This window comes from Panthera tigris, chromosome F3, assembly GCF_018350195.1.
Source record: "Panthera tigris isolate Pti1 chromosome F3, P.tigris_Pti1_mat1.1, whole genome shotgun sequence".
Classification (NCBI taxonomy): Eukaryota; Metazoa; Chordata; class Mammalia; order Carnivora; family Felidae; genus Panthera; species Panthera tigris.
This window is the reverse complement of record NC_056678.1, coordinates 2536415-2555551: the sequence shown is the minus strand read 5'-3', so window position 1 is coordinate 2555551 and position 19137 is coordinate 2536415. Positions and strand designations below refer to the sequence as shown.

General features: G+C 62.7%; 1 protein-coding gene across 4 annotated transcripts in view; it reads left to right on the top strand.

The window, feature by feature from the left end:
* Positions 1 to 19024, top strand: part of TMEM63A (transmembrane protein 63A) — a 28325-nt gene extending 9301 nt beyond the window's left edge. The window contains exons 5-23 of one of the 4 annotated variants that reach the window (XM_042975870.1): positions 334 to 371; positions 3078 to 3220; positions 4425 to 4476; positions 4651 to 4759; positions 5625 to 5695; positions 7084 to 7164; positions 7624 to 7747; positions 7834 to 7967; positions 8955 to 9092; positions 10228 to 10381; positions 12447 to 12553; positions 12646 to 12732; positions 13150 to 13212; positions 14480 to 14642; positions 14977 to 15082; positions 16426 to 16593; positions 17250 to 17365; positions 17603 to 17665; positions 18160 to 19024. In XM_042975870.1, the coding sequence (XP_042831804.1) occupies positions 334 to 371; positions 3078 to 3220; positions 4425 to 4476; positions 4651 to 4759; positions 5625 to 5695; positions 7084 to 7164; positions 7624 to 7747; positions 7834 to 7967; positions 8955 to 9092; positions 10228 to 10381; positions 12447 to 12553; positions 12646 to 12732; positions 13150 to 13212; positions 14480 to 14642; positions 14977 to 15082; positions 16426 to 16593; positions 17250 to 17365; positions 17603 to 17665; positions 18160 to 18333 (2091 nt within the window). In that variant the 3' untranslated portion in view covers positions 18334 to 19024. Of the gene's footprint in view, positions 1 to 333; positions 372 to 3077; positions 3221 to 4424; positions 4477 to 4650; positions 4760 to 5624; positions 5696 to 7083; positions 7165 to 7623; positions 7748 to 7833; positions 7968 to 8954; positions 9093 to 10227; positions 10382 to 12446; positions 12554 to 12645; positions 12733 to 13149; positions 13213 to 14479; positions 14643 to 14922; positions 15083 to 16425; positions 16594 to 17249; positions 17366 to 17602; positions 17666 to 18159 lie in introns of all 4 variants that reach the window. The other 3 variants (XM_042975871.1, XM_042975872.1, XM_042975873.1) reach the window with 3 other exon arrangements.
* Positions 19025 to 19137: the final 113 nt, after the last annotated feature.

Genomic DNA, 19137 nt, shown 5'->3' with positions numbered 1-19137 from the left:
CAGCCCTGCGGGCCATCCAGCAGAACAGTTCCAGAACCGCTCTGAGCTCTCACCGGCTCTCGGTTCACGTTCAGGCCTCGGCCCTGGAGCAAACTGTCAAAACTTGAGGGGTTTTTACGAGAATTCCAGGCACAGGGTGCGTGTCCCAGAGGACTGGGGGCCGGTGGACTCTGTCGCCTTGGGACAAGCCGTGGCCTTTGCTGGATTTGGGACAAAAGCGCTGCTTCTATATAACGGGGGGTTAGATGGTTAGTGACCGTCAGAGGCGGTGATTCCATCCGCCTCCCGGGGACAGAGATGCTCAAAGCTAATCTCTGATCTCTCCGTTCCCAGGGATGCTGTCCCTGGCTGACTGCCATCTTTCGCCTGCAGTGAGTACAGCGGGTGTGTGCGTGAGTGTGGGTGGGTGTGTTAGCGGGTGGGCGCGCGTGTCTGCCTGTCTTTCCTGGGGTGGCTTTGCCTCTGCGCTTGGCCGGCGAGGAGGAAAGGAGCCGGGATGCCTGACGCCGAGATGGGTCCCTAGATGCTTCTGGGTTCGAGGCGGAGCCTCGTGTGGGGGCCGGGCACGCAGGTGGCCCACACGGCCCTCACAAGCCACTTTCCCCCTCGCTTTGGGCAGGAACGCTTTGCACCTTCAACTCCTCTGCTTCCAAGTTTCCTTGTTTCTAACGTTTGGGGCCCGTGGGGAGAAATCCTGTGAAGCTGGGAGCGGCTGGGAGCCGAGGAGGCGCGGTTTCGGAGGTGGTGAAAGAGGAGGGCCTCTTAGGATTGATGACATGCGGTGGTTGCGGGACGTCAGTACGTCCCTCTCCTTGGGCCTCAGTTTCCATGACTGTAAGAGGGGCCCAGGCGGCACAGGGGGAGAGGTGGGTCGGCCGGCCCCTGCCTGCCCACCACCGCGAAATCACGTCACTGGGACGCGTTTCCTCCTGACGCGGCAGGTCACTCCGAGCGCGGGTCCGTCGCACACAGAGAGGATTTTAGGTGTCCTAGACCCTCCCCTGACACGTGCCCACGGCGGGTGCCCCTTGGGGGACTGCGGCCTGTGGCCACTGCTGGGTGGGGCTCAGGCCGCTCCCCTGTCCCGGCGGTGGGGACCCCACTCAGCCTGGGTAGGGTGGGGCGGCGTGAGACACGCTGCGTCGTCATTTCATGGTAACCCGCAAAGGCTGTTGGCAGATCTGCTCTGTACCCCTCCTCCCTCCACCCCTCCTCCCCATACCCCCTCCTCCACCCACACCTGCTCCTCCCCACACCCCCCTCCTCCCCATAGACCCTCCTCCCCATACCCCTCTTCCCCTCCCCCAACCCCCCTTCTCCTCCCATACCCCCCTTCCCCTCCCCATACACCCCTCCTCTCCCCATACCCCCTTCCCCTCCTCCCAACCCCCCCCTTCTCCCCCATACCCCTTCCCTCTCCCCATACCCCCCTTCTCCCCCATACCCCCTCCCTCTCCCCATACCCCCCTTCTCCCCCATACCCCCTCCCTCTCCCCATACACCCCTTCTCCCCCATACCCCCTCCCTCTCCCCATACCCCCCTTCTCCCCCATACCCCCTCCCTCTCCCCATACACCCCTTCTCCCCCATACCCCCTCCCTCTCCCCATACACCCCTTCTCCCCCCATACCCCCTCCATCTCCCCATACCCCCCTTCTCCCCCCATACCCCTTCCCCTCCCCATACCCCCCTCTCCTCCCCATACCCCCTTTCCCTCCCCCCAACCCTCTTCTCCCCCCCATGCCCCCCTTGCCCTCCCCATACCCCCCTCTCCTCCCCCATACCCCCTCTCTTCCCTCATACCCCCCTTCCCCTCCCCATATCCCCCTTCCCTTCCCCATACCCCCGCTTCTCCCCATACCCCCTTTCTCCCCTCCATACCCCACCCTGTTCCGTGCCCCCCCCCCCCAGTTCCCTCTGCTGGCACAGGCATTTCTCTGGAGGGGGGCTGTCACTGGTACTCTGAGTGTCCCCACTCTGTCCCTGTAACACTGTATCAGACACTGGGACTCCGCGTGTCCCCCGGCTTTGTCCCTGTAACACTGTATCAGACACTGGGACTCCCTGTGTCCCTGTAACACTGTATTAGATATGTTTTCAGCGTCCACTCCTTCCTGTTGCAGAAAGGCTACTTTGACTGTTTTAAGGCCACAGTTGCATTCTAACAGCTGCTCGCGGCCAGTGTCACAGGTGACATTCAAAGCATCCCCTCAGTTTCCTTGGCTTTGCCTTCCTGGCAAGATAGGGAGTCGGTCAGAGGTGTGTCTCCAGAAAACCTGTTGAGGAAAGAAAGTCGGAAGTCGCCGCCGGGTTAGGTTTGGGCCCCCATCCTGTTTGTTTAGTGCGCACGGTTGGGGGCAGGGCAGGTACTTTCTGGCAGGTGATTGGGAAGTGCAGCCGGTGTGGTCAGGTGCAAAGCTCTGTCCTCCAGGTAAACAGCACGCAGGGTAGCGTCCGTCCCCAGGCTGGCTTCTGAGCATCCGCCCGGTGCCCGGCCGGCCTGGCGTGCCCACCTCACCGCCTCCCGTGTGGCCCGTGGCTCCCGCCGGTCTCCCACCTCTCGGATCTGCTTTGGTGCCGTGACACCCGCTTCTCTTACCACTGCCCGCGCAGGATTTTCCTGATTTTCTGGAAGCCGGACCCTCAGGGAGACCCCCCCCTTTTCCCTCTGTGGCATTCTGGCTGTCAGCGCCTGGAATTTTCCAGGTCCCCAAGGGGGCCGGAGCGTCCAAATAGGGCAAGGAGGAAAGGGCGGAGCCCCCATGAGGCCAGCAGGACACAGGGAGGGGGCCGGACGGCAGGGTGGGGAGCCCGGAACGATTGACATGTTGACAGAAGCAGGAGGGGCTGCGGGACCTCCCCCTGCACACGTGTCTGCAGGGATGCGGGCAGCAGGTGCCTGGGGGTGTGGTGTGGGGGGTGTGGTGCAGGGCGCTGGGAAGGAGGCTCTGGGCTTGCCCTGCCTCCGCCCTCCTGAGCTGTGCGACCGAAAGCTTGGTGTCCTGGGATGTGAGGAGACGGGATGGCCCGGCCCGGCCCTGCCGCTCACCCGGGTCCCCTGTGCGTGTCTTGGGCAGCGATGACCAGATTCTGGAGCGGTGTGGGGAGGACGCCATCCACTACCTGTCCTTCCAGAGACATGTCATCTTCCTACTAGTGGTCGTCAGCTGCTTGTCCCTGTGCATCATCCTGCCCGTCAACCTCTCGGGTGATTTGCTGGGTAATGTCCCCTCATCTTGTGTGACTCACGGCCCGGGGTGGGGTTGGGGGGGGTCTCGTGGGGCTGGGGCGGGCCCAGGTGTCAGGAGGCCTCGGGGTGACTCCGGAACGTTCCCCTCTGCCTGGCCGTGCCTCTCAAGAGGCACCCCCCACCCCCGGACCTGAGCCTGGGCCAGGAGCTTGGCCCCCGGTGTGAGCTTCGGTTCTAAGTAAGGGGAATAAAACCCCAAGACTCGTAGGATCGGGGGCCTCCGGAGAGCGTTTCATACTTTCCTGCCCCCACGCGATCACAATCGGGAGGCCACGGTGAGTGGGTGTGGGAGATGTTCGTGACGCTCAAAGTCACAGCCTGGAACCGTGTGTCCTGCCAGTGCGGGAGGCTGGCTTCCAAAATGCCAAAGAATCCACTTCCTCCTCCCTCCCTCCCTTCCTTCTTCTCTCCCTCCTCCCTTCCCTCCTCCCTCCCTCTCCGCCTTCCTCCCTCCCTCCCTTCCTTCTCTTCCTCCTCCCTCCCTCCCTTCTCTTCCTCCCTCTCCTCCCTTCTTTCCTCCCTCCTCCCTCCCTCCCTTCCTTCTTCTCTCCCTCCTCCCTTCCCTTCTCCCTCCCTCCCCACCTTCCTCCCTCCCTTCTCTTCCTCCCTCTTCTCTCTTCCTTCCTCCCTCCCTTCTCTTCCTCCCTCTCCTCCCTTTTTTCCTCCCTCCTCCCTCCCTCCCTCCCTCCCCTCCCTTCCTCCTTCCTTCCTTCCTTCCTTCCTTCCTTCCTTCCTTCCTTCCCCTCTCTTTCTCCTTTCTCTCTTTCTCTCCACCCAACACGGGGCTGGAGCTCACGACCCCGAGATCCAGAGTCACACACTCTGCTGACTGAGCCAGCCAGGGGCCCCACGAATCCACTTCTCATGCCCAGGGATTCCCAGCTCGGTTTTGGGACCCGTTCAGGAGGGTTTCAGATTCTCAAGGAATGTCACAAGAATCTCAAAGCAAGAGAAATTCCGATTGTGACTTACCCACGCGGCGGGTCGGGAAGAGGTTGTGGGGTAAAGCGGGGCCTTGGGTTGGTGCAGCTCTGAAAAGACCGGACGGCCGGTCCCTGTCCTCTGACGGGCCTGGCCGTCTCGTGCTTCCTCAGAGACCCACGGACCGAGGCGGGCCGCCCCCGTCCCCCTTCCCTAGTGTGACCCTAGGACTAAGTGTCTTGCTTGTCTGCAGACAAAGACCCTTACAGCTTTGGGAGGACGACCATCGCAAACCTGCAGACGGAGTGAGTACGGGGGGGGGGGGGGGCGGCCAGGGCTTCGCGGGCACTGCCCGCCCCGGGCAGTGCTGCTGTGCGGGGTGGGGGTGGGGGGTGGTTAGGAGACGTGGAGGGCCCGCCCCCCCCCCAAACCCCACCCTGTGTGGGAGCCGGGCCCTGATGGCAGGTGTCCCCGCTCAGCGATGACCTCCTTTGGCTGCACACCGTCTTTGCCGTCATCTATCTCCTCCTCACCGTGGGCTTCATGAGACACCACACCCGGTCCATCCAGTACCAGGAGGAGAACTCGGTGAGCGAGGCGGGGAGGGTCACGGGTGGGGCCAGAGCGGAGCCTTGACCCGGCCTGTTGCCAGGACACGGGAGCCGTGCGCTTAAAGAGGCCTCTGTGGGACCTGGCTGGCATGTTTGTGCTCACGGTTGACTTCAGCTTTTCGTTCATTCGTTTGTTAATTTTTTTTTTATTTCATACATTTCTTTTTGTTTCATGTTTGTTTTTGAGAGAGACAGAGACAGAATGCGAGCGGGTTAGGGGCAGAGAGAGGGGGAGGCACAGAATCCGAGGCAGGCTCCAGGCTCCGAGCCGTCGGCACAGAGCCCGACGTGGGGCTCGAACCCACGAACGGTGAGATTGTGACCCGAGCTGAAGTCGGACGCTCAACCGGCTGAGCCACCCAGGCGCCCCAATTCACTTGTTATTTTTAAGGTTTTTATGTGTTTATTTTTTGAGAGAGAGAGAGGGAGAGATAGCACGAGCAGGGGAGGAGCAAAGAGAGAGGGAGAGAGGACCCCAAGCAGGCCTTGCCCTGTCAGCACAGAGCCCGATACGGGGTTCGATCCCACGAACCGGGAGATCGTGACCTGAGCCGAAATCAGTGGTCGGACGCTTAACTGACTGAGCCACCCAGGTGCCTGATGTTAGCTTCTAAAATTTTTCTGATTAGGGGCATCTGAGGGGGGGGGGGGTCAGTCAGTAAAGCATGTGAAGGACCCCCTCTGGGCTCTGCCAGGGGAGCACCGGCCCCTCCGAGCTCTCACTCTGTTCCGTGGGGAGGGGCGGGGCTGGGCGGGCTTGAACAGGGCGGAAACCCTGGGCCCACCTGGGGACTGGCGTGCCCTGGGGTGACATCCCCCGCCCCCATGTGTGTCTCTGGCAGGTGAGGCGGACCTTGTTCATCACGGGGCTCCCCCGAGACAGCAAGAAGGAGACGGTGGAGACCCACTTCCGGTGAGCAGGGCTGTGGCCCCTCCAGGCGGGGCAGGTGCCTCAGGCGGGCGCTCTGTCTTCTCTTTGGGCGCCCAGAGACTTGACGAAGGGCCCGGCCCTGCCATGCGAGCATCCCATGGCCGCCGTGTGCCAGCCTGCTGTGGAAGGCTTCTAGAAGGCTGGGGTCTAGAAGGCTGGGGTCTAGAAGGCCTGTCCGCTGCAGGCCGCCCCGGGGGACCACAGCAGCTGGAGCACAGGCCAGGCTGTAGGTGCAGAGAAACAGCTCGAGGGCACGAGCAGGTCTCCGGGGGGTGGGGGGGCCTGCGCTGGCACAGGCGTCTGCCCACGGGTGTCTCTGGAGGGAGCATCTGCACCAAGGAGTCCTGAGGTGGAGGCGGAGGCAGGGCTCCTCTGGGGGAGGCCGTGTGTGTGTTTGTGTGTGTGTGTGTGTGTGGGTGTGTGTGTGTGTGTGTGTGTGGTACCAGGGATGCAGGGGAGGGGTGTGTGGAGCAGGAGAGGGGAGGGCAGGTGTAGAGGCCCCGGGACCCCGGCTGGAGGGCTTGCCCCGGGCGGCGAGCTGAGGCTTCAGTCCGAATGTGCCCCTCCCAGTCCCGCAGCCACTAACTTGCCGCGGGGACTCGGGGTGACCACGGTGTAACTCAGCACTATTTGCGGACGACGGCGATTCGTAGAAACAGAGAGCGAGAGCCTGATTTTGCGTGTCTGGTGGGCAGGGAGCATCGTTTAGCAGCCACTGGTGCCCGGCTGCCTCGATTCACATCTGGGCTCCGACAGCCACTCGCGGTGTGACCTTGGGCACAAGTCGCTTAACTTCTCCGGCCCTTATTTTCCTCATCTGTAAAATGGGGACAGAACCTCCCAGGCTATGGTGAGGACGGCATAGTGAATACCGTGGGAGCACCCGGCCGGTGTGAGTCCACACACAGCACACTTGTGAGGGTCGTACTACGGTTGTTAATGCGGGTGTAGACGTTTGCTGGGCTGCGAGCCCCCTGCGTTCATTGAACCTGAAAGGTCTGTGATCTTCAAAAAGGGGCCACACGCTGGGTAGGATTTCCGCACGGTCCAAGGTAGGCGTGAGCCAGAGCAGACGATAGTGCTCTTCCTCCGGGTGGGTGAAGGAGGTCACGAACCGGATTCATCTGGCCCCACACGCGCCCGCTGACGTACAGCCGAGCGGGCACGAGCCTTTCAGTTTCAGGCGATTGCTTTCGTGCTGTTAAAAAAAAAAAAAAGGCCTCTTTGTGTTGAATTTCAAAATTTCACCCTTTGTAAAAAGACGAAAGGAAAGAGGTTTCTGTGGTACCCCGAGTACCCTCGGGGACTTGGGGGGGATCTCTCCTGCCGGGGGGGGGGTTCTCTTTTCCGACGGCCTGCCTTGCGCACAGGGACGCATATCCCACGTGCGAAGTGGTGGACGTACAGTTGTGCTACGACGTGGCCAGGCTGATTCACCTGTGCAGGGAGAGGTGAGCGGGGCTGGTCGGTGGCCGGAAGCCTGTCCCTCCCTCCTGGGCCGCCCACCCTGCCGCCTCGCTGCTGGTGGGGGGCCTGGGCGGAGCCCCCAGGGGGGAAGGCAGGAGGGGGAGCTCTGCCCCTTTCTTGTTTGGAAAGCTGACCCCCTGGGGCGCCAGGGGGGCTCAGTCGGTTAAGCCTCCGACCCTTGGTCTCGGATCGGTTCGTGAGTTCGAGACCCGCGTCGGGCTCCGCTTGGGCAGTGCGGATCCTGCTTGGGATTCTCTCTCCCCTGCTCTCCGCCCCTCCCCGGCTTGCGCTCGCGCGCTCTCTCTCTCTCTCTCTCTCTCTCAAAATAAACTTTAAAAAAGAAAGCTGAGCTCCTGGGCCTGGCGGTTGGACAGTGGGCGTGGGGTCTGTGCCGCAGGGTTATGGTGACTCTGACGTGTGCCCCCCTACCCCCACCCCTGCAGGAAGAAGACAGAAAAGAGCCTGACCTATTACACGAACCTGCGGGCGAAGACAGGCCAGTGGACCCTCATCAACCCCAGGCCCTGCGGCCAGTTCTGCTGTTGCAAAGTGCCGGGGTGCGAGTGGGTGAGGGCCCGGCCCCCCGCGGGAGTGCCACGGGGTCCCCGCCGCCCGCGCAGGGCCCGTGGTCACGAGGGGGTGTGTGTCCTCAGGAGGATGCCGTCTCCTACTACGCGCGCATGAGGGACAGGCTGCTGGAGAGGATCGCGGACGAGGAGCGCCGGGTGCAGGAGCAGCCCCTGGGCATGGCCTTCGTCACCTTCCAGGAGAAGTCCATGGCCACCTAGTGAGTGGGGCGCGTCCGGGGCCCTTTGTCTCCTCCAGGTGACTTACGACCCGCCCCTGGGACGGGCTGGGGCTGGGGCAGGCCACACTCCCCCCATCATCCCAGCCCAGGCGCGTGTGACACGCGCGGGGTGATCCTCGCGCGAGGTGAGTCCCTCGTGGGTTGACGTGGCCTCACCCCCGGGCCGAGCTCCCACCAGCCGTGCCAGGGAAGGCGTCCAGCATTCGGCCGCCCCCCTTCAGATGTCCACTCTGGACCGCAGATGATCTTCTGTGCTGGGTTTTCCGTCGCACAGATGCACAGACCCCAGGCACTGGGGGTCTCCCTGCTGCAGAGCTGGGGGCCCCGGGGCCAGGCTGCGGAGCACACGTGGGCCCCAGCACGAGGCTCTGGCTCCTGGAGTGGCGTCACGCCTGGGGTGGGGGACGCAGGCGGCCACACAAGTGCCCCTTCCCTGCCCTCTCTGCGGGCACCGCACACCCGGAAAAAAGTCCCCTGCAGCCAGGCCAGAGCCAGGAGGGGCTCGTGGAAAGGGGGGCGTGCTGAGGCAGGAGTGAGGGGCGTGGAGACGGCGGGGGTCCAGGTGGCAGTCCGGGGGGGCCCTGGGCGTCAGGGTGGGAAGAAGTGAGGACAGCGAGGCCCTGGCCTGGCCGCACGGTGCGTCCGCGGCCCCGGCTTCCTGGGCGGCCGGGGGTGATGATGGCGCAGGAAGCGGCCGTGGTCCAGGGGTGTAGCGGCCAGACGGGGTGCGCACCTGAGCCGGAGAGCCTCGGGATCCTGACGCGGAGGCAGGAGTGACCCCCGGCTCGCCGCGTGGTCCTGAGGATGAGGCCAAGTCCTCCCCGTGAGCCGTAGTAACGGCTAACCTAGCAACCCGCTGATAGAGCAACGGCCCCGGGGCCCCGCGGCGTCTGCCCTCACTCTGCGTGTGTGCACGGTGCCCCGGGTGTCTGGGCCACCACCACGTCTGCTCTTCCTTCCTGGCAGCATCCTCAAAGACTTCAACGCCTGCAAGTGTCAGAGCCTCCGGTGCAAAGGCGAGCCCCAGCCGTCCTCCTGCAGCGCGGAGCTCCGTATCTCCAAGTGGACGGTCTCCTTTGCCACGTACCCCGAGGACATCTGCTGGTGAGGCCCCGGCTCTGGACCGGGGAGGGGGGAGGGGCCCCAGGCCGGGCATCACAGGTGCGAGCTGGCCTTCAGGGCCCCCCCACCATAGCTCCTGGCTCCGCTCTGGGCCTGGGGCGGGCGTGGGGGGATGCGTCAGGTGGGGGGGGGGCATCCACACCCGGCACTGCGCTCCAGTGATGCCCCCCGGCATCCGGGGTGTCCGGGAGCCACGTCTATAATTTTCAGTTTCCTTTCAGCCGCGTTGAAAAAGTGGAAGGAAACTGTTCAACTTAATTTCATAATCTCTCTCTCCGTATATATCTGAAACATTATCGCTCTAATGTGATCAGTTACCCTCTGGTGGAGATGCGTCTCTTTTTCATACTTAGTAGCTTTGAAATCCGGCGTGTATGTTCTCTTGAGTCGGACCAGCCCCGGTTCAGGGCTCGGTAGCCCCTGGCTGCTGTATCGTGTGGCGTTAGGTCTAGCCTGGGGACACGCTGCTGAGCTTGGCCGCGTCCACGGGGGCCGTTGGTGAGCCTTGAGCACAGTGCCGGGGGTGAGGGCAGCCCCAGCAGAGCCCCCAGCGTGGCTGGCCTCAGCTCCCCGCCCAGAGCGAGCTTTGGGAGCGTCTCCGGGGCTCCGAGCTGGCCTCTGATGGTTCACAGGGCTTCTGAAACATGGGGGCAGCGTGCTGCTGTGTTCTCGGTGGGGTGAGAGGCCAGCATGGTCGCCGTGGGGCCTGGGCACTGCTGTCCCCTCCCTCCCTCCCTCTGCGTGTACCCAGCCCCCGGGGCCCGTGTCGCTGGTCACCAGGCCTTGCGGATGTGGCTGTGTCGTAGCCTCGTTCTGTCTGTCTGGGTGACCGTGGAGTCCCTTTGGTGGGTTCTGGCCCCCGGGCTATGGCCGGGGAGCCGTGTGAGCGGTGGATAACCTGTTTTCCCTCTGAACTCAAGGGGACCCCGCATTTGACCTTGCTGGAGCTAAAGGTCGGTACAGAGGGCTCACCTGTACTCCTGGGGTCCAAGTGCCTCAGTCTGGTCTCTCGCCGGGCCTCGATGTGACCCGCTGACCCACCTGGGGGCACCGGGGGCGTGGTCGGCAGCCCGGCCTGGGGGGGTCTCAGCCTCCAAGCCTGTGTCCCCTCCTGCAGGAAGAACCTCTCCGTCCAGGGCTTCCGCTGGTGGCTCCAGTGGCTGGGCATCAACTTCACTCTGTTCGTGGGGCTCTTCTTCCTGACCACCCCCGCCATCATCCTGTCCACCATAGACAAGTTCAATGTCACCAAACCCATCCGTGAGCTCAACGTGAGTGACCACGCTACAAGCCCGTCCTGCAGGGCTGGGGACGAGAAGGCGTGGGGGGGGGTGGTGGCTGGAGCCCAGGGACATGGGGGCTGAACCAGGAGCCGTGCCTTTCAGCTCACGTCCGTGCCTTTAGGCCTTGAGCAGGTGTGGCCACATTTACGACACTGGTTTACGACACGCGCGCGCCCGTGCGTGTTTTCGAAATCAATCTGAACGTTCAGCGGTAGGGTCGTGTGAGCTGAAGGGCACATACTGATGGAAAGTTAAGTATCTGTTACATAATCGTCGACTCGTTGATTCTAGACAGGCAACAAATGATTATTTAAAATCTTAGACGAATCGAGACAACGAAACGCTTCCTGAAGTGGCCTCTGCTTGAAAACAATATTGGTTTCCCCAGGGCACCTGGGGGCTCAGGCGTCCACCTCTTGGTTTTGGCTCAGGTCGTGATCTCACAGTTCGTGAGATCGAGCCCCTGTGTCGGGCTCTGAGCTGATAGCGTGCAGCCTGCTTGGGATTCTCTCTCTCCTGCTCTCTCTCTGTTCCCTCCCCTGCTCGCTCTTTCAAAATAAATAAATAAACGTAAAAAAATTAAAAAGATACTGATTTCCCATAATTGGCTCTGTTGAAATATCCCCCTAAATCTTTTTTTTTTTTCCCTCCAGTTCCACTTGGCATTCAGTCAGTCACGCTCAGGGCAAGCACGCGGGGCTAGAAGGCGTGAGGGCCTCGCTGTGCCGTCCCCCAGCTGACGAATTCCGAACGCTGGGTTTTCATCCCAAAGCTGGGGCGAAGGCACCTGCCGGATGATCGTTGCGGGGTTCTGGTGATGGTGACCACATAAGCTGCTGTGTGGCCCAGGCCTTCTTACCCGACTCGGTGTATAACAATAATAACCCCTTGCGCACATTAAGAATTTTGTTTATGTTTAGAAGCGTGTCAGTGTTCACGCCTTTGCGCATCTTTGGATGTATGGCCAAGTCTGTTCTTTTGAGGGTGGAATCGGCCGAGTGGAACCCTCTTTGTCGATTCTCCCTAAACCAGTTTCGGTTTCTTATGGTAAAGCAAGAATCTACAGATATTTGCAACACTGTTCTAAGAACAGGACCCTCCTGGATCTCATTCCGTCCGTTTTCTACAGTTCATTTACTCTCGTCTCATTCAATAGCATTAAAAAAAATTTTTTTTATATTTATTTTATTTTTGAGAGAGAGAGAGAGACAGAGTGCGAGCAGGGGAGGGGCAGAGAGAGAGGGAGACACAGAGTCCGAAGCAGGCTCCAGGCCCTGAGCTGTCCGCACAGAGCCCGACGCGGGTTTCAAACCCACAAACCGCAAGATCGTGACAAAGTCGGATGTTTAACCAACTGAACAACCCAGGCGCCCCTCAATAGCATTTTTTAAATTTTTTGTTTGAGAGTGTGCATGGGTGGGGGAGGGGCAGAGGGCGAGAGAGAGAGAGAGAATCTCGAGACTCCAGGCGTAGTGCAGAGCCTGACGTGGGGCTCGATCCCACGGCCCTGGGATCATGACCTGAGCCGAAGTCGGACACCCAACCGACTGAGCCACCCAGGCGCCCCAGTACGCAGCTTTTTAAAGATGCCTGTTTTATCAGGGAAAGTAGGCAGCTCCTGTGATTGCAATAGTGAGCATATCAGGCACAGGCAGAGTTAGGTCACTGCTGGGCGGGAGGGAGCTGAGCGGGCAGGCCTCCTGGGGAGGCCCTGGCTTCCGTGTTCCCACTTGACCTTGGTTGTGCAGAGGGGAGCCGGCGGTGGGGGTGGGGGTGGGGCGCAGTCGCTCTGGGCAGTCAGACAGGTGGAGATCGGTTGTATTCGTGAAGGTACTTTCTCTGCTCATCCAGCCCTACTAACACCAAGCGCCGTTCTGGTCTGTTCGGCCAACGGCACGGGACACCTGCTCTGTATGGGGCACAGCGTCGGGCCTGGGGGGCAAGGCAAGGGCGACCGGGAGTTCCTGGAGTCGCCGTGACAGCAGGTCGTGGCCTCCAAGCCCCCGTGGCCACAGCCCCTCCACCTGTGTCTTCTGTGGGCCGTGTTTTGCAGGACCCGGTCATCAGTCAGTTTTTCCCGACCCTCCTCCTGTGGTCCTTCTCGGCCCTGCTCCCCACCATCGTCTACTATTCCACGCTGCTGGAGTCTCACTGGACCAAGTGAGTGAGGACGCTCGCCCGACGGCGTCCGTGGGCGCCCAGCAGGGGTCTTGGGGGGGCACCGGGCAGGGCTCACCTCTGACTTCCTGCAGGTCAGGAGAAAACGAGATCATGATGTCCAAGGTCTATATATTCTTGATCTTCATGGTGCTGATCCTGCCGTCCCTCGGCCTCACCAGGTACGCGTCGTCTCCCCCTGCCCTGAGTTCACAGTCAGGGCCTGGACGGCTCCGTCCCCAAGTGGTTTTAGAGGATGCAGATCCCTGACGACACTTAAGCTGGTCCCTCCCACTTGGGGTGCCATTGGGCGGCAGGCTCACGGATTGTTCCGGAGACCCGGTCTCTCTCCCTTAAAAAGAAGCTTGAAGACAACATTTCCGCCCAGGGGGAGGGTCGAGTCACGGCTGTGTTGATTTTAAGGGAGGGGGCCGCCGTTGGAGCAGCCCCTCATAGGCTGCTCTGGAGTGGGGGCACCTTAGACGACAGATGGGGGTCCCGATGTCCCGCCTGCTGGTGAGAGCAGGGAAGAATGAAAACGGGTCGCGATCACCTGGAGGGCTGGACATAAATTCTTACGGGATTCATTTTTCTTCCAGTCTGGATTTTTTCTTTCGGTGGCTCTTTGACAAAACTTCCTCCGAAGCCTCTATCAGGTTGGAGTAAGTATCGGCCACGTTGCGTTTTGGAGCCACGGTCCCGGGGAGAGGTCCCACGGGGGCTCGGCCGTGGCTGCGCTGGGGCTGGGGGCGCGGTGGCCTGTGCCCGGCACAGACGTCTCCTCCTGAGGCCATCGGGGCCGGGGAAGCCCACGGCCCCTGGCAGGGCTGAGGCCGCCCTATGGGAGCTGACCCACTTTGTGCCACGTGTGCAGAAGTGTGGTTAATCTTTTAGGCTGAAACTCCATCAGGGGCAGTCTTGTTCATTCTTGGAAACTCACTTACTTACTGAGAACGGAGCCGCTCGGGGAGAAGGAACCCGTGGGTCCCAGTGGTGCCGGGGAGGCCGGGGTGGGGATGGCCACGCGGCTGTGCGGTTGGGCCCGGGCCCCGTTTACCCCCGGAGAACAGAATAAACCTGTCTCTGGGGTGTGTCCCCCTGACAGGGCGTTGCGGGCTAAATGCTTTATTCTTTTTCTCATTGAACCTTTACGACAAGCTGTGGGGGTAGGCGCCATTGTTTCTCCATTTTATGGATGGGGAGACTGAGGCTCAGAGATGTTGGAATAGCTTGCCCTGGGCTACCCAGCCCGTTAACTCGGCCTGAGCCCCGACTGCCCTACCCTTTGGGCCCTAATACCGGCCCCCCGCCTTGGCATTGACTCATCCAACCCAGTGTTGGTAGGAAGGCTGGCCGCGTTTCCTGGGAAGATTAGACCGAATTATTCCACGTGGGTTCTTGCTGGTCAGGCTGAGGGCTCGGGGGCTGGCGGCCACAGGCGGACACCCACACACCCGGCCAGCTCCCATCTGGGTGGACTGTGGCTTCCAGATGGCCAGATCCGGCGCTCGGGGCTGGGCCCTCACCTTCATGAACCGTCAGCCACGTCTGACACATCGTCACGCCTTCGTCCGCGAAGGCTCCAGGATGGCCCTGTCCCGGTTCTCTTCCCATCGCGGGTTCTCCTGCGTCTCCCCGATGCCTGTGGCCCTGCTCCCAGTCACCTCAGCTGGACCCCGGCCTTCGTGCCCCCGTGCTCCTGAGTTGGAGCCTGCGGGCCCCGTGCACCCGCGGCCCCGCGCCCAGGGCTGCCCACGAGTGTCTGGCTGCCCCAGCCGAGGGGCCCTGGGGCGCCTGTCCCCTCCGTGCCCTCCCCCGCCGCACCTGGTCCGGAGCGAGCATCCGCACCAAATGCAGGGGCTCCGCTCCCGCCCCGCCGAGCGCCCCTCCCGGGGCGGGAAAGAGGCTCACAGCCCGGCCGCCCCCCAGGTGCGTCTTCCTGCCCGACCAGGGCGCCTTCTTCGTGAACTACGTCATCGCCTCGGCCTTCATTGGCAACGGCATGGAGCTGCTGCGGCTGCCGGGCCTGGTCCTCTACACCTGCCGCATGGTCGTGGCCAAGACGGCCGCCGACCGCAGGAACATCAAGCAGGTACACCCCGCCCCCCTCCACGGGGCCGGTGATCACCCGGGAGGCGCGTCCTGGGGGGGGGACGCACTCTGCACCTGTCCTCTGCGTAGACGCGGGACTCTCGGGCCTGCTGCGTAGACCCGATTGGAGCAAGGGAAACACTGAGAGAACGGGACTCCTTTCCCCCCGGCGGCCTGGGTGTGAAGCGAGCAGGGCCGGAGAGGTCCGTGCAGACGGCACCCGGGGCGGGCCGGAGAGGTCCGTGGGGCAGGGGGCAGCCGTGAGCCTCCCGTCTCCAAAGTCCTCCCCTCACGGCCCCCGTGGCGTGGGCGGGTGGCGTGCCCTCTCGGCACAGAACCAGGCCTTCCAGTACGAGTTCGGAGCCATGTACGCGTGGATGCTGTGCGTCTTCACCGTCATCATGGCCTACAGCATCACCTGCCCCATCATCGCGCCCTTCGGTGAGTGTGGCCCCGGGGGCGGTGGCTGACCCCTCGGGGCACCCTGGGGGTGCCCCCCACACACTGAGGACTTCTGCAGCGCCCGGGATCCACGGGGACATCTCGCGTCCTGCTGGCCATCCCTGGTGGCACCCTGATCCCAGCGTCCGGCGGCTACCGCCTGGCTCGCGGGTGACCGTGCCGCGTGGCAGACGCGCTCCGAATGTGTGCGCTCCGTGGGTTGTCACTCGTACCGCATCTCGTTTGTGGCCCCTTTCACACTCAGTGTGACACGAGTGAGGAGTAGACCCGGGATCTGAGCTGAGGACTGTTTGACTTTAAAGACCCAGGTCTTGCAGCTAAAATAAACGTGAGGAACGGCAGACGGGTGGAAGATTCTAGAAGGAAATAGAACACCCAGCACACTGCTGGCACTGCAGCTGAGGTTTAGGGGCGGGAGGAGGTTTTAGTTTTCCGTTTACTCTTGAACTATTTAAAAAATCAACAGGTTTACTTTTTTTTTTTAGTGTCTGTTTTTGAGAGAGACAGAGCGCAGGTGGGGGAGGGGGGAGAGAGAGAGGGAGACACAGAATCTGAAGCAGCTCCAGGCTCCGAGCTGTCAGCACAGAGCCCAACGCAGGGCTCGAACTCATGTACTGTGAGATCATGACCTGAGCTGAAGTCGGACGCTCAACTGACTGAACCCCCAGGTGCCCCAAAAGTATTACTTTTTGAAAACAAAACAGGAACACCCAGCTGGCTCTGTCAGTGGAATGTGCGACTCTTGGATCTCAGGTTGTGAGTTCAAGCCCTGTGTTGGGTGTAGCGATTACTTAACAATAAAACCTTTAAAAAAAAAATAAAAAAACAAAATTTTAAAGATCCTGACATAACAGAAGCACATCCACCCTGTGTGCCGCCCCTGGGGCAGGACCCTCCGGCACCTGCCGCCTGATGAGTGCGGAGGGTCAGCTGGAGCCGGGAAGGGACAGAGAGAGGGAGCCCGGAAGGACGGTGGGGGGCTCGCGGGGGAGGGCCCGGGCAGAGGTCGGGCCAGGCATTCGGTACAAAGTAACTTCTTTCTGCAAAATGATCCTAGAATTTCTGTCTTCCCTAGGGACAGAATGACAGCTGCCTTTTACTCCTTGGGGTCAGGGGGAAGCTGGGAGAGGGCGGGGGAGAGAGCGAGCGAGCGCGAGAGCGCTCCCGAGCTGCCGGGATCTGCTTTGAGCCCCACTTTGCCTTCGTGTAGTCAGATGGCGGACCATCCCGGCGCCGTGGACAGATCGATGCCCCGGGAGGGAGGGGGCACGGGGGCCCTTGGGTCCCCACCAGGCTTGCTGCTCACGGCCCCGTGTCCGCAGGCCTCACCTACATCCTGCTCAAGCACCTGGTGGACCGTCACAACCTGTACTTTGCCTACCTCCCGGCCAAGCTGGAGAAAAGGATCCACTTAGCGGCCGTCAACCAGGCCTTGGCCGCCCCCATCTTGTGCCTCTTCTGGCTCTATTTCTTCTCCTTCCTGCGCCTGGGTGAGGGGCCCTCTGACCAGGGCGGGGTGGGGGCGGGTGGCGGCCCTCGGCCTCCTCTTTCCGCATCCACGCCAGCCCGACAGCATCCAACCCGGTGTCCAGTCGGAACGCGGTACCCGGGCTGAGGGCTGGCTGGGGACAGCGCCGACGCCCCGGTTCCCGAGCTGGCCTGAGCCCGGGGAACCCTGGAGGAGGCCGCGTCGCTCGAGAAGCCTTAGAAGGCAGTCCCTCTGTGAGCTCCGCAGGGGCTGAACCAGAGGGGACGGGCAAGCGGGCCGGATTGCTCTTTGGGGGGCGGGGGTGGAGAAGGGAAAACGGACACTCTCGGGGAAAAGAAAAAGGCAGACGGGACGTGACCGTGCCCCAGCCAGGTGGGGGAGCTTCCGTCCCGCCTGGCCCAGGACGCTGGAGCCTGGAGGGGGCTGACCGTTGGCACAGGCCATCGACTCGGTGTCCCAGTTCCTGCGATCCAACCGGGGGCGAGGCCAGTGGGTCCCTCTGTCTGTCCCAGCGATGAAGATACCACCCCAGCTGCTGGAGGGCGGGGGGCAGACGCTCTTTTCTTCCCTTTCTGCCCGAGGCAGAGGTCACGCACGGCTCCTGCCCCAGACGTGGCCCCTCTCCCCCCGCTGAGGCTGGCATCCCTGTGTCCCCAGGTCTGAAGGCCCCCCTCACCCTGTTCACCTTCCTGGCCGTCCTGCTCACCATCCTGGTCTGCCTGGTCTATACCTGCTTCGGATGCTTCAAGCACCTCAGCCCTCTGAACTACAGGGTAAGGGGCACCTCGTCCCAGCGCGTGCAGATTCTCCGTGGGCAGGCCTGGGGCTGGGGTGCGCCCTGCGCTCCCCGCCCCTTGCCCTGCCCTGCGCCGCCCGCCCCGGCCCCTGCTGCCGGGAGCCTGGCACCAGCTGGCGCTCTTATCCCGAGCGGTGCCGGTCTGTGTGCCGGGAGGGTGTTCATCCGGGAAGGGCCTTTGGTCTCTCATCGCGAGTTTCTGCTGTGTCTGCAGACAGAAGAATCGGCCAGCGACAAAGGGAGCGAGGCCGAGGCCCACAGGCCACCGCCGTTCACGGTGAGTGTCCCCGGGCAACGTGCCGAGCATCTCCTGTCCAGACAGGAGGGCCCCGACCGCGTGGCACCCACGTTCCTACGTTGAGGTCACGGGAGAGGGCATCCCGGTCCGGCGGGCTGGATGTTTCACCGGGCGCCCTCCTCCCTTCCCGGCGTGGCTAATGCCCGCTGCGGCCTGCTGCGTGAAGCCCCCGGCGTCCTGCTCCGGGTCCCTGACAAGAGCCAGGGCTGCGACAGAGACCCTGTCAGCAGCAGCCTTCTCTCCAGCCGCTTCAGGCACTCTGATGGGTGTCAGTCCTTGGACCAGCCCCAGGGAGACGGTTCTCAGATTTACTACCCAGGGGTGCACCTGCCTCCGCGGACGAGGAGACGGGCAGGCGGGTGGCGGAAATGCCTTTCTTAGCCAGGCTCTGGGGGAGGGGCCGGCGGGGGGAGTGGGGAGGAATCTCGTGCCCAGCCCCCGCCCCAGGTGCTCATGCCCCCGTATGTTGGCAGCCCTACGTGCCCCGGATTCTGAGCGGCTTGTCCTCGGAGAGAACGGCCCTGTCCCCACAGCATCAGCAGACTTATGGAGCCGTCTGTGACATCAGTGGGACCGTCCTGGGGCAGTGTCCCGCCCAGGGCCCTGGGGACAGCGACAGCAGGCCGGCTGCCTACCAGGAGGCCTGAGGGCGGCCGGGCCAGGCTCCGAGGACGGAGAGGAGGAGACCCAGGTGGAAAAGCGGCTTGACTCGGGCCCCAACCAGGCCCAGGACTACTCTGACCTGTGTGAAGCACACCTGCTCTGGAAAGATGGACCCAGAAAGGTTCCCCGGGCCCTTGGCCGAGGAAGACCGGGCGGGGCCGCCACGCAGGGAACGGCGGCCTTTCTGGTCACAGCAGCGGGGAGGGGGGCCGGTGCGTGCCGGGGACTCTGTGCGTCTCCGGGTCCCCCTTCTGCATAAATGTCCCAGCTCTGTAGCTGGGACACATCCCTGGTGATTCCGCAGGACCACATGTGGGAACGGTGCCCCAGCAGCCCCTGCGGCTGTCCCAGGTACCTGGGAGGACACAGCGAAGGACTGCTCTTCTGTGAGGACGGACTGCCCACCACCTCTGGGCACACACCCAGCGATAACCAAAGAGCCTGCGTGCAGCTCCGGGCGGGGCCGCGATGCTGGGCGAGGTTTCTTCCGGCCCCCCCCAGACCCCCCCATCGCCGCATCCAGCCGTCTCCCACCCATCGGGGCTGCGCCGCGGGAGCAGGAAGGGACCAGGCTCCTTGTTTCTGTGTCACACTGCCAGTGACAGTGCCTGGGTCAGGTCACCCTGCAGCAGGCAAGGGCAGGAGGACCATGAATAAAGCGCTCATTCGGCCAGACTGGTGAGGTCAGGGCCCCATCTACCTGCTCCCTCCCAGGCTGGGGCTAGTGCTCCCAGTGCCCTGGAGCCAGGGGGAAACCTGAGCGGGGCAGGGGGGAGGAGGAGAGGGTG